The sequence below is a fragment of the Hypanus sabinus genome, chromosome 12 (genome assembly GCF_030144855.1).
Source record: "Hypanus sabinus isolate sHypSab1 chromosome 12, sHypSab1.hap1, whole genome shotgun sequence".
NCBI classification, from domain to species: domain Eukaryota; kingdom Metazoa; phylum Chordata; class Chondrichthyes; order Myliobatiformes; family Dasyatidae; genus Hypanus; species Hypanus sabinus.
The window spans coordinates 22,139,277-22,153,073 of NC_082717.1; the positions used below are offsets into that span (position 1 = coordinate 22,139,277).

Genomic DNA, 13,797 nt, shown 5'->3' on the forward strand with positions numbered 1-13,797 from the left:
CCTACCCCTTGAGTGAGTATAGTCGCAAGGCAGTCAAGGTTTGCGATTAGTTTTCCTTTTCTTAGATGACATGCCAACCATGGCTTGTCGAGCCCCATCTGCATAAAACTACTGGTTTTAAGGTGCCAGCAACTTGCCTTTGTCCCTTCTCCTGGCAATAAAAACAGATCTGCCAGACGTAGTTGCTAAGCCACACGTGAATGCCAGGAGCTAGAGTTAGCCGTCAGAGGCGATTTGAGATGCACACCATTGGGAGCATTTAATAGGTAGTGGGAGCTTGTCCCCATTACCAACTCTGGCTATAACAACCTTAAGGAACCAGACTAAGGTTACCTTTCATATTATTAACACAGATTGATATGGCCTTCAAACGGCCCAACTAACAGCCATCCAAACACACCAGCACACGAGACAATATTAAAGAAATATGAAGAATGCAACTTTAATCTCAAGTCTTAATTAATTTGAAGAGTCACTTAATTGGTACTAACCCACTGTTTTGTCTTTAAAGATTTTAGGAAATCCCCGATTTGGGTACTTCCCTTTCAGTTGCCAAACATCGAAGAAAGGTTTCCAATCAATGTAGCTTGTCAGTCTCCATAGGTCATACTCATTAAAGGATTGGGTGCCAATGAACATTGGCTTTACTGCAAAAGAACAAAATGATTATAATTACTTTAAGAGGGCCAACAACTGCAAGATTTATAAAATTTGAATGTGTTCTCCATCAGTCTCTTAATGAACATTCACAACACGCTAGCTGGTACTGTCAAACATATTTATCTAAAACCACCCACACGCTTATCACCTTCACAGTAAGAATACACAGCATCTTGTATCCATGTATTATACACATGAAAGAGCTCTCAGCTGAGCACAACCAGCTGGCAAGGGAAGAGTGCAAGAGCGTCCACTTTCAAATTTTGGTTTTGGTGATGGGAGGAGTCTGGGAGCAGGGAAGTAGAAAAATGAGTTGAGAGGCATACTGAACAAAAGAATTCTTAATTTCAGCAGGAGTGACCTGTAGGTCATTATACCCAAATTCTGTTACTGACCTGGTTTAGGATAGGAGAGCCAGTCGATGTGAAATGCTTGCTTCCTGGCTTGCTCTAAAGTTAAGTATTTTCTCTCCTGAAAAAGGTTAAGATTCCCAATCAGTAAACAGGCAACCCATCCACATCACAGACTAAATGAACGCAATTGTATCCTTGGATCGGAATTGTCACTTGTGAGAATATAAAAAGGAAATGAGAGAAAGGAACGGTTGCTTGGTTCGTCAGCTTGCTCTTTCATCAGGCAAAGTGTAATTGTTTTAATTTGGACTCCTCAGTTATTTTGAGTCTGAAAGAATTATTTTACAGAGCGGTATTACAGAAACAGGCCTTTCAGTTCACCTCAAATACCCACCTATACTGATCTTATCTACCAGTATTAGATATGCCTTACTGATTTAAATCCTCATCTAGAAACTCAAATGCTGTGAGTCTTCACCTCTATCACCTTAGAAACATAGAAAACCTACAGCACAATACAGGCCCTTCGGCCCACAGTGCTGTGCCAAACATGTACTTATTTAGAAATTACTTCCGGTTACCCATTGCCCTCTATTTATCAGAGCTCCATGTACCCATTCAGGAGTCTCTTAAAAGACCCTATTGTATCCAACTCCACCACCATTGCCAGCAGTCCATTCCACGCACTCACCATTCTCTGCGTAAAAAACTTACACCCAACATCTCCTCTGTACCTACTTCCAAGCACCTTAAATCTGTATCCTCTCATGTTAGCCATTTCAGCCCTGGGAAAAAGCCCTTGACTATCCACACAGTCAATGCCTCTCATCAGCTTATACACCTCTGTAAGGTCACCTCTCATTCTACGTTGCTCCAAGGAGAAAAGGCCTCGTTCACTCAACCTTCTCATGCAGGGATTGTAAATAACAACCACCCTTGGGGTTAAAAATAAGTCTTTCTTATATCTGTTCTAAACCTCTTACTTGTCATCTTAAACCCGTCTCTACTGGTTATAAACACTTCCACTATAGGGGAGAAGTTTACCACTGCCTATCCTATCTGTGTCTCTCCATAAGTATACTTGTATAAGATCAACTGCCTCCTTCATCCCTGGGGAAACAGCACACAGAAACCTTGTAAAATGCCTTACAGACCATATCAAATTTATACATATGCTTAGCTGCATCTTCAATATAAAAAAATTCTCATTCAAAGTAGTCAGACAAGATCACCCACCAACAATGCCTTTTAATCTTTTGCCATTGATTTCTATTATCCGTGGCATAGGTCTCACTGGGGTTGTAGTGACTTAACTTATCCTTGCTATCCTTGGGAAAAAAAGAAACTGCATTTGCTGTCCTCCAGTCTTCCGGCACCTCAGCATTGGCCCCAGTAATCACCACCTTCACTTCTCATAAGTACGTCAGATACATCTTATCAGGCCCTGGGGATTTATCCACTGAGATATCTAATGCCTCCCTCTGTAGTTCTTTCTGTCAGTGATATCCCCTTTTTATTCTTAATCTTTGTCCATACCGCATCATTTGCAGAGTATTCCAGATATCCTCCTGCATTATTCCAAGAATTGGGTTCCTTAATCATTACAATGCCACTTCCTCTTTTATATCCTCACTCATCACAACTAAAGATTCCATACCATGGCACAGGAGTTGCCAGCTCTGCACTTCCTTCAACTTTGTCACCTGATAGCTGCAAGGCTGTAAATCAGTATCTCAAGTTACTGGTCAGTTTCATTTGCATTAACATTGATGCAATCTTGTTCACCCATCCTCTCATGTCTTTCTCTGGCCATGATGGCTGTACCTACTGCACTGACCTAGCTTTCCTTCTATACTTGATTGTAATTCCCTCCCAACTAGACATCTACTCTGTGTCCTAGTTGCCTGCCAAATGAGTTTAAAACCTTCCCTGGAACACGAGGAACATGATACTGGACCCAGTCCAGTGCAGCTGCAACCCAGCCTGCTTGTTCACATCCCACCAACCCCAGAAAAGAGTGCAATGATCCAAAACTCTAAAGCCTTTCCCTCTTACAATATTAATTCAGTCACACATTATTCTGAATTATCTTCACACTCCTATTCTCAGTAGCCATTGGCACCAGAAGTAATCCAGAGATTACTCCTTTACAGGTCTTGCTTGTTAACCTACTACCAGGACCCCATCCCTTCTTGTACCTGCGTAATGACACACGTAGAACACACACTGCTGTTCCTGTTCAGAATACACTGCGACATCTGACTCTGGCATCGGTGTTTGGGTGAGGAAGTGCCACAGACCAATTGAGAATCTCTTTGATGACCACAGAGATGTCTGCCTGCTCCCCCTACAATGAAGAATACTCCATGGTCTCATTAACCTACTTTTCTCCCCATCTAAAATTGTAATTCATATACCCTAACACTATACTATTCAATCGGAACAGTTTTCTTTCTCAGAAAACACTCTTCACTCTTCCTCTTTATCCTCCCCTTTCAGAGATGCAGTAGCCAGCTGTCCCTAAGTATCTAATTAAATTTCATTCAATATTCATAATAATGACCATTAAATACTCATAATAATTATGTCGAATCTCTTCATATTCTTCAGTTACTTCCTCAAAGTAGTCATCTTTGAGGTCATCGTCTAGAAGTTGAGAGCACTATAATAAAAAAGATAACAAGAGTATAATGAGAACCACGAGCTAAAACATATTGAACTATGAAGTTCAGTGAAGAACAGAAGTTACACAAGTTCTGTGACAATTAAACTATATTTTAAAAAAAAGGTGAATTCCAAATATTTCTACCCAGGGTCTTTGTTTTGGACAGCAGAGGAACATAGAACATAGAAGAGTACAGCACATTACAGGCCCTTCGGCCCACAATGTTGTGCTGACCCTCAAACCCTGCCTCTCATATAACCCTCCACCTTAAATTCCTCCATACACCTATCTAGTAGTCTCTTAAATTTCACTAGTGTATCTGCCTCCACCACTGACTCAGGCAGTGCATTCCACGCACAAACCACTCTCTGTGTAAAAAACCTTCCTCTAATATTTCCCTTGAACTTCCCTCCCCTTACCTTAAAGCCATGTCCTCTTGTATTGAGCAGTGGCGCCCTGGGGAAGAGGCACTGGCTGTCCACTCTATCAATTCCTCTTAATATCTTGTACACCTCTATCATGTCTCCTCTTATCCTCATTCTCTCCAAACAGTAAAGCCCTAGCTCCCTTAATCTCTGATCATAATCCATACTCTCTAAACCAGGCAGCATCCTGGTAAATCTCCTCTGTACCCTTTCCAATGCTTCCACATCCTTCCTATAGTGAGGCGACCAGAATTGGATACAGTACTCCAAGTATGGCCTAATCAGAGTTTTATAGAGCTGCATCATTACATCGCGACTCTTAAACTCTATCCCTCGACTTATGAAAGCTAACACCCCATAATCTTTCTTAACTACCCTATCTACCTGTGAGGCAACTTTCAGGGATCTGTGGACATATACCCCCAGATCCCTCTGCTCCTCCACACTACCAAGTATCCTGACATTTACTTTGTACTAGGCCTTGGAGTTTGTCCTTCCAAAGTGTACCACTTCACACTTCTCTGGGTTGAACTCCATCTGCCACTTCTTAGCCCACTTCTGCATCCTATCATCCAAGGAAAAATGAAATTATTTCTGTAACCTTAGTGTTTAAGGAAACAATGACTAAGGGGGCTCCAATGATTCAAGAAGCTCCATCTCCACTTTCCCAGGGCCATCAGCATTGTCTGAGGTTCATGCTTAACCATAATGCCAAAACAATTAGATGCTATTTCAAAATGGTCAGGACCAGGGCTTGATAATAGACGTGTTGGGTCTGGATTTTTGGGTCAGATAATACACGTGTTGGGTCAGAATTTTTTGAGGTCATCCACTTTGGAAATGTTACTAAGTCACAGAAGGTGGCCATTCAACCAATCAGCTCCATGCTAGTTCCCAGCAAAGCAAGACCATGCCTTGATACCCACTCTTCCATTCCCCCCTACATATTGTCTCCCATACGTCCATCAAATTCCCCTTTGACTCTTTTGCCACTTACCCACACTAATGGGTAATTTTACAGCAGCCAATTACCTACCAATACAACTATGGAATTATGGGAAGATAAAATTTGTCTGCTTAGTGATTTAACAATGATGGATAACATCATCAGTTTTAAATACAGGACAGGGTCCTGATTGAAGTGCCAATTCCCTTACAAGAATGAATGCCCTTGTAATCATGTTGAGTTGTTCCCTCAATCTACTGCAAAAAGAAATGGTGACAATAAAAACTTAAAATGAGCAACATAACAAAAAACAAGGAATAAAATCTCTACATTATCAGGAACAAGACAGATGTGAGGACAAGCTGATCAGAAGACTTACCACAACAACACTTTTAGAAGCATCGAGAACATGAATTGCTGGTGCATTGTACCTTGGTGCAATTTTGACAGCTGTGTGTGTTCTGGAAAAATGAATAGCAATTTAGGTTTAAATATATGTAAACCAGATCAAGTTAACAAAAAATCATGAAAGCAAACTAAGACAGTTATTCATTACGATAAAGCAGCAAGAACCAAAGTTACACAGATCAGGAAGACTATACAATTTTTAAAGCAATGACAGAAAAGGTGGTAGTATTATGGATAATGAGCAAGGCTGTTTGAGACTACAGTATAGATCAGAAGGGAATTTGGGCAGAGCACTGGCAGGTGAAATTTAATATCAACAAATGAGAGGTAATGCATTTTGGACAGTCACATCTTGGTAGGGCACTAAGGCATACTGATGAAATAAGGAATCTGAGAGTTCAAGATCCCCGAAAATTGCAACACAGGTAAATAGGGAGGTGAAGGAATATAACATGTTTGCCTTTACAGGATAGGGTGCAGAATGAAAAATTGATAATTTTTTTTTCTGTCTGGTACAGTGCATCAAATTAAAATTAGTCACTCAGCTTAGAAATTCTGGAATTTTAGAAAACAATTGTTATGCCACATTGGCATATTGTATTCAGTTCTGTCTACCACACTAAAAGAAAGATGTGATTGTGCAGAGGAAACAATACCTTGGATATCACCTTGATTGGAGTGCTTTTGTTATGAGGTGAGGTAGGCTGGCCACATTTTCCCAGGAGCAAACAAGACTATTAATGCTTCTAAGAAGCATAAATAGAGGAGATGGAACCTTTTATTCCCATGGTAATGATATCAAAAACGAGGGAGAGATGGATGAGATGAGATGAGAGGAAAGGAGTTTTAAAGGGGATCTGAGAGGAAAGTTGTTACAGAAAGTGGTTGTTATATAGAAACTCCACAACAGAAGAGGAGGTGAAGGCAGAAACAATTGTAACGTGTATGAATTGTTTAGGCAAACACATCCATCAGAACAACATGGACCTAATGCTTTCTAATGGGTTTAGCGTACATGAACAAAACAGTATGGACATGGTGGGCCAAAGGGCCAATTTTATACTATAAAAGTGGAACAAAATATAGAGGTTGCAGAGACAGTTCAGAGACTGTTGTTGACTGACACAAACAGAGAAAGTAATGAACAGCAGTATCTAAAAGGCAGCCATAAATCATCACTCATTTCTTAATTGCAGCAACATTGCACAGGCACAGTGAAAGAAATCACCTCATGACAAATGCTTTACAGAGCTGTATTAAAAACTACTCTTGAATTTTATCGAATGAGAAGTAATAGCATCATTAACTTATTTATATTGTCGTGGTTTCTTGTGCCCCACAAAAGACCAGGAGACGCAGAAGATTCTTCAAGAAGTGTTAAACTTTAATTTGTAAATCAAAGCTGAGACAGTCAGTGAGCTAGTCACTGATTGCCCACCGATCCTTGTGTATAGCATTTTTTATAGCAATCTCCTGGTTTAGTTGCATTAGCACATCCAATCGGTCTACAGTTGCGTATCACCAGCACATCTGCTCCCGACTTCCCACTATTGTTTCTACCCATTAAAAAAGTTCCTCTATTTTAACTCTCTCCCAAAATTGTACGTAAAAGGGACAAACAGATTTTCCCTCAGATTATTAGGATATCACTTGGTATGAGGAGCATTGTCCTCTCTAAGCTGTTTTTACCCCATTATTACTAAGCAGTTTACAAATATTACAAAACACTAAATGCCTATGAATTTTTTTCAGGCGAGTACAGTAAATCTGGAGCCATATGACTCATGCACAAAACGCTAAACTGTCACTCCAATGCTACATAATGGACATGCCACATTTGGAATAAGGCATTACATTCAGACCATCAGGTGGACACATTGTCACACGTATACTGAGGAATGTGAGGGGAAATCCACATCTTTTTCTTCCTTGTTGCTGAAAAGACACATGTACCAGTGCTGTAAAGAATATAGATTGAAATGATAATGTAAAACCAAAATAGTCCACTCTGATTTCTTTGACATGAGGATGTCTAACAAAGAAAATCTGGATGAAATGCTGCACCATCTAACAGAGATACATCTAATATGTCAGTTGGTTAAAGTTCTCATGAACCAGTCAATGACCATGTGGTCTAGAGTACACTTAAGAGTTATTAAGAAGTGGTTCTTTAACACAGGATGATGAAACTAAACTCTTAGATTATGTGTTGAAGTTTATAGGAAAAGCACTGAGGAGCTCATGACAAAGTAAGATGACATCTTAAGATCCTCAGCAAGCAAGGAATCTGCAAGACAACTTGTTTCAAAGTTCCCTCTATCCCTCTCAGTAAGTTTTTGAAGGAAGTTGCATCTCTTGTGACAAGAAGAGTGAAATATGTAACAGCTGTAATATAAAATTTTAGTTTGAGTTGAAGACTGGTGTGATAAACCTGAAAGGGGAAAATGATGAATCCATGTTCTGACTAGTTAATTAGACAGAGCATAGAACAGCGGCGCCCACGACATTATGCCAAACTAATTAAATTAGTAATCAACCGCCCAATAAATCCCTTCTGCCTACACAATGTCCGTATCATTCTATTTTCCACACACTCAAATGCTTATCTAGCAGCCTCTTGAATACCACCAATACACTTGCCTCATTCACCACTCCTGGCAGCACTTTCCAGGCTCCCAACAGACTGCACAGAAAACTTGTCCCACACAGTGCTTGGTGATGAAACACATCAACTCCTGCCTGAGAAGTGACTTGCATCCAGTCCAGTTTGCTTATCATCACAATAAGGTCCACAGCAGACCCCGCTTCAACCCTGGAGCATCTGGACAGTGAAGATGCATACACAAGGATGCTCTTCATTGACTACAGCCCAACATTCAATTCTATCATCCCCTCAATAGTCAATAAGCTTCAAGTTTGGCCTTGGTACCTTCTTGCGCAACTGGATCCTCAACTTCCTTACTTGCAGACTTCAGTCAGTTTTGATTGGCTACAACACCTCCTTCACAACCACCATCTGCACAGGTGCACCACAAGCTCTGTACTTGGTCCCCTGCTCTACACTTTACACTTATGGCTATCTAGGATGAGCTTAGCTCCAATACCATATTTAAGTTCGCTGACAAAGATAACGTCATTGTCAAAGGTGATGATGAAACAGCATAAAAGAGGGAGATTGAATATCTGGCTGAGTGGTGCCACAACACCCCCTGCCATTTAGTATCAGCAAAACCAAGGTGTTGATTATTGACTATAGGAGGAGGAAATCGGAGGTCCATGAGCCAGAGGGATCAGAGGTTGAGAGGGTCAGAAACTTTAAATTCCTCAGTGTTATCATTTCAGAGGATCTTTCCTGGATCCCACAGGTAAGTGCCATTACTAAGAATGAATGGAGCCTACTGTTTTCTTAGAAGTTGGTGAAGATTTGGCATGTCATCTATAACTTTGGCAAACTTCTATAGATATGTGGTGGACAGAATATTGACTGGCTGCATCACAGCCTGGTATGGAAACACCAATGCCCTTGAACGGAAAATCCTACAACTGCAGTGGATACAACCCAGTCCATCACAGGTAAAGCCCTCCCCACCACTGAGCATATCTACATGGAGCACTGTCGCTGGAAAGCAGCATCCATCATCAGGGACACCCCGTCACCCAGGTCATGCTCTCTTCTTGCTGGAGCCTCAGGATTCACCCCACCAGGTTCAGGAACAGTTATTACCCCTCAACCATCAGGCTCTTGAACCAGTGAGGACAATTTCACTTGCCCCATCACTGAACTGTACCCACAACCACTTTCAAGGACTCTTCATCTGATGTTCTTGATATTTATTGCTCTTTTGTGTTTGCACAGTTTGTTGTCCCTTGCTCATTGGTGTTTGTCCATCTTGTTGGGTGCAGTGTTTTATTGATTCTATTGTGTTTCTTTGTATTTACTATGAATGCACAAAGAAAATGAATCTCAGGGATGTATTTAGTGACATATATGTACTTTGATAATAAATTTACTTTGAACATTTCCATTGAATCTAGCACTAGTTCAACCTTGGAAAAAAACTATCAGCTCTCTATCTATGCCTCTGATAATCATAGAAGCTTTTATCAGATCGCCCTCTCAGCTTCCACCACTCCAAAGAAAACAACCCAAGTTTATTCCACATGTCCACTAATCCAATTAGCATTCTGGTAAACCTTTTCCACAGCCTTGAACTGAATGGACTTTTATTTCTTACATTATTCACATACGTGAGGAGCAAAAATCTTTATGTTATGTCTCATCTAAATGTGCCATGTGCAATCATAATAATTTATAATAAATAGAACAGTCAATGTAATACAGAGTACACTCAAATCAGCATGAGTTCATCAGTATGATGGCCTGGTGGAAGAAGCTGTCCCGGAGCCTGTTCGTCCAGGCTTTTATGCTGCGGTACCGCTTCCCAGATGGTAGCAGCTGGAACAGATTGTGATTGGAATGACTTGGGTCCCCAGTGATCCTATGGGCCCTTTTTACACACCTGTCCTTATAAATGTCCTAAACCATGGGAAGGTCACAACTACAGATGTGCTGGGCTGTCCGCACCACTCTCCGCAGAGTACAGCGATTAAGGGAAGTACAGTTCTCATACCAGGTAGTGATGCAGCCAGTCAGGATGCTCTCAACTGTGCCCCTGCAGGAAGTTCTTAGCAACTTTCAAAGCACTGACACCTTTCCTTATAATGGGACAACCAGAACTGTGTATTTTACAGTACACTGTGAATATATAGTACCATAATACTCTACTGAATATGATACAGAAATGAATAAATACAAATAAACTCTTCTCCGGCTTCTAGCCGGAAACAGATTGGAAGCCCGAGAGGAGTTTATTCGTCATATATGGCAGAAAAGTATGAATCCTTTTTTTAACTGAATAAGTACTTACTTTGAGGTTGTTGCTCCACCTATTAGCAAAGGCATTTTCAAACCTATCCGTTCCATTTCCTTAGCAACATGTATCATTTCATCCAAAGATGGTGTGATAAGACCAGACAGGCCAATAATATCTGCCAAAAAGAAAATACATTCAGAACTCTACTCTAAAAACTTAAATTGCAATATCAAATGGTCCAAAGCCCAGCTTTAAAAGGAGGTGGCATGGGCATGGGGATAGCCACCCCATCCCGTAAAAACCCAGTGCTAGAGATGCCAACAGAACTCCAAAAATCTCAAGGACTTTGGCCAGCTGCTGTTTGTGGCCTTTGCCCCAGTAGGGATGACGGGTTTAAGAAACTAAGGGCAATGTTGTATATTAATCTCCTAATCTCAATCACAGCTGTAGAAAAGCAGGTGAATATCATGGAATGACAGAAAAAAAACCCAGTTCTAAAGCTATTTTAAAAAACTGATTGAGTTAACTTGGCTAAAACTGATATTTATATTTAAAAATATACTGGTGGCAATTTACTCCTGCACACTTGCAAGAATACTGTTGAATTCTCTTAGGTAAACTTCAGGATTATCTTTCTTGCCCAGTGCACATTGTGCCCAGAACAGAGGAAATAAAAATATAGGAAAACAAGTAACACAAATAATTCTTAGAAAAATTTCAATGTATCAGTAACTGTGCGTAACTACTAGTCTTAATCTCTTAGAGCCAAGGAGGGTTACATACACAGAATACTGGTGGAACTCAGCGGGTCAGGTAGCATCTATGTACATCAACGGTTTATTCACTTCCATAGATTCTGCCTGACCTACTGAGTACCTCCAGCATTTTGTGTGTTAATCTGCATTTACAGCATCTCTTGTATTTAGCCTTGAGCTTCAACAACAATGATGAAATGATGAGAGAGAGAGAGAGGGGGGGGGAGAGAGAGAGAGAGAGAGGGGGGGGAGAGAGAGAGAGAGAGAGGGGGGAGAGAGAGAGAGAGGGGGGAGAGAGAGAGAGAGGGGGGAGAGAGAGAGAGAGAGAGGGGGGAGAGAGAGAGGGAGGGAGAGAGAGAGAGGGGGAGAGAGAGAGAGAGAGGGGGGAGAGAGAGAGAGAGAGAGGGGGGAGAGAGAGAGGGGGGAGAGGGAGGGAGAGAGGGGGGAGAGGGAGGGAGAGAGGGGGCAGAGGGAGAGAGGGGGGAGAGAGGGAGGGGGAGAGAGGGGGAGAGAGGGGGAGAGAGGGGGAGAGAGGGGGAGAGGGGGAGAGAGGGGGAGAGAGGGGGAGAGAGGGGGAGAGAGGGGGAGAGAGGGGGAGAGGGGAGGGAGAGGGGAGGGAGAGGGGAGGGAGAGGGAGAGAGAGAGAGAGAGAGAGAGAGAGAGAGAGAGAGAGAGAGAACACACGTGCGTACTTTGCCACAGTACCTGCATTCTCTTTTGTCTTCATACTAATATATTTACCTGCTTTATAGTCGATAGCAGTTTGGAGTATTTTATCACATGGAGTCATAACACCCAAGTCAATTACTCTGCAATACAAATAAAAATATGAAAATTAATTCAAAGATTTAGTGAGCTGTGAAATCCATGTTCAACTTTAGGGAGTGAGGTTTACATATTCCATACTCATTTTGGAGAATATGGACATCACTGGCAAAGTGATCACTGACATTTACTGCCCACTCTACTTGCCCTCAAGGAGCAGATAACAAGTCACCGATCTGAACTGTTAATAGTCATCCTGATGAAAACATTATCATAATACCGTTGGGTTCCAAGTTCCAGCAATAAAGGATGGTGAAACAGCGTGTGGACCAGAGGGAACCTATGATGACTTGGTGATGTCTTATTCTTCTTCTGCCTACATCCTTCCTGATGGCAGATATTGCCCCCCTACACAGAACTGATACCACATCTTGTGGACTCACTTTCAAAGACTCAACAACTCATGTTCTTGATATATGATGCTGATTTACTTTGTGTTTTTTTTTCATACAGGCACAATTTGTTGTCTTTAGCACATTGGTTGTTTGCCCGTTTTCATTGTGTGTAGTTTTGTGTTTCTTTCTATTTGCTATGAATGCCTGCAAGAAAATTAATCTCAGGGTAGTATATGATGACATATATGTACCTTGATGATTAATTTACTTTGAACTTTGAATTTTATTTTGCATAAGGCACGAACGAGGAAGGAGGGAAGAATAAATGTTTTGCTACTTAATTGTATCTTTGGAACACTGAAAGCAGCTCAGAGAACACTAAATAGATTATTACTGTACCTGGAATGGGTAAGTTGTCTTAAGAAAAAAGTTTAGACAGGCTAGGGTTGTATCCACTGGAATTTAGAAAAGTGAGAAACAACTCAATTGAAGGATATGGTCCTCATGAAGAGAAGAATGAGAGAATGTGAGAGAATCTAGAACTGGAGTCACGGATTAAAATTGAGAGAACACCCAATTAATGCAAAGAGGTGATTTACTTTTTCACTTTCAGAGATCTGGGAATCTTCAAACAGCAGTAGTGGCAGTCTTAGAATTTTTTTAAGGCAGTGATCGGCAGGTTCCTGATAAGCAAGGGAAAGGTTACCAAGGTTAGGCAGAGATGCTGAGTTGAGGTTATAATCAGATCAGCCATGGTATAAATGAAAGTTAAAACAGGTCCAAGAGGATGTGTGGCTTAGACCTGCTCCCAAGTCATGAGTCCTGACGAAGGGTTTTGGCCCGAAACGTTAACTGCTCATTTCAACAGATGCTGCCCAGCCTGCTGAGTTCATCCAGCTTTTGTATGTGTTGATGTATTACTGTTTGTGGGCAGGGTGTGAGAAACACATAAGTTATTTGGTCCAAAGTGACGTCCAGTAAATGATGATTTCCCTAATGATATTTGGTGTGAATGTCACTTGCCACTTCACAGTCCTTGACTGAATGTTGTTGAGGTCTTGCATGGGCTCAATTGCCTTTTCAGAACAGAATATCAGCGGACATTCTTTTTAAAAAAATATATATTTATTAAATTTTAGAAAATTACAAAGAATAAATGTGATGATAAAATAGCGAGAAAAATAATATTAACCCTCCCCCCTCCCCTTATCTAAAGAAAGAAAGAAGAAAGATTGCCTGGATATTGGAGGGTCCCCACATGCTCCATGGAGTTCAAAATAATTTTAACATTTATTTTTACTTTCCCCAATTACTTTATAATTTTATCTTCAAAGGACCTATGTATTTAATCCTATCTTTTGTAAGTAGGGGAGCCAAATTTTCAAAAATATATCATATTTGTTTCTTAAATTATACGTAATTTTTTCAAGTGGAATACAACTATGTATTTCATAATTCCAACAATCCATAGTTAAATAAAAATCAGATTTCCAAGTAACTGCGATAACTTTTTTGGCTACTGCCAATGCAATTTTTATAAATTTTTTCTGA

General features: G+C 40.8%; 1 protein-coding gene across 4 annotated transcripts in view; it reads right to left on the reverse strand.

Annotated features, from left to right (window-relative positions):
* The window catches only part of mtr (5-methyltetrahydrofolate-homocysteine methyltransferase), an 87,857-nt gene that overhangs the window by 16,545 nt on the left and 57,515 nt on the right, over positions 1 to 13,797 (reverse strand). For all 4 annotated transcript variants that reach the window (XM_059985657.1, XM_059985656.1, XM_059985659.1 and 1 more), the window contains 6 exons: positions 11,828 to 11,895; positions 10,386 to 10,506; positions 5,429 to 5,510; positions 3,577 to 3,675; positions 1,056 to 1,131; positions 492 to 647 (listed from right to left, as the gene is read on the reverse strand). In XM_059985657.1, coding sequence (XP_059841640.1) covers positions 492 to 647; positions 1,056 to 1,131; positions 3,577 to 3,675; positions 5,429 to 5,510; positions 10,386 to 10,506; positions 11,828 to 11,895 — 602 coding nt within the window. The remainder of the gene's footprint in view (positions 1 to 491; positions 648 to 1,055; positions 1,132 to 3,576; positions 3,676 to 5,428; positions 5,511 to 10,385; positions 10,507 to 11,827; positions 11,896 to 13,797) is intronic.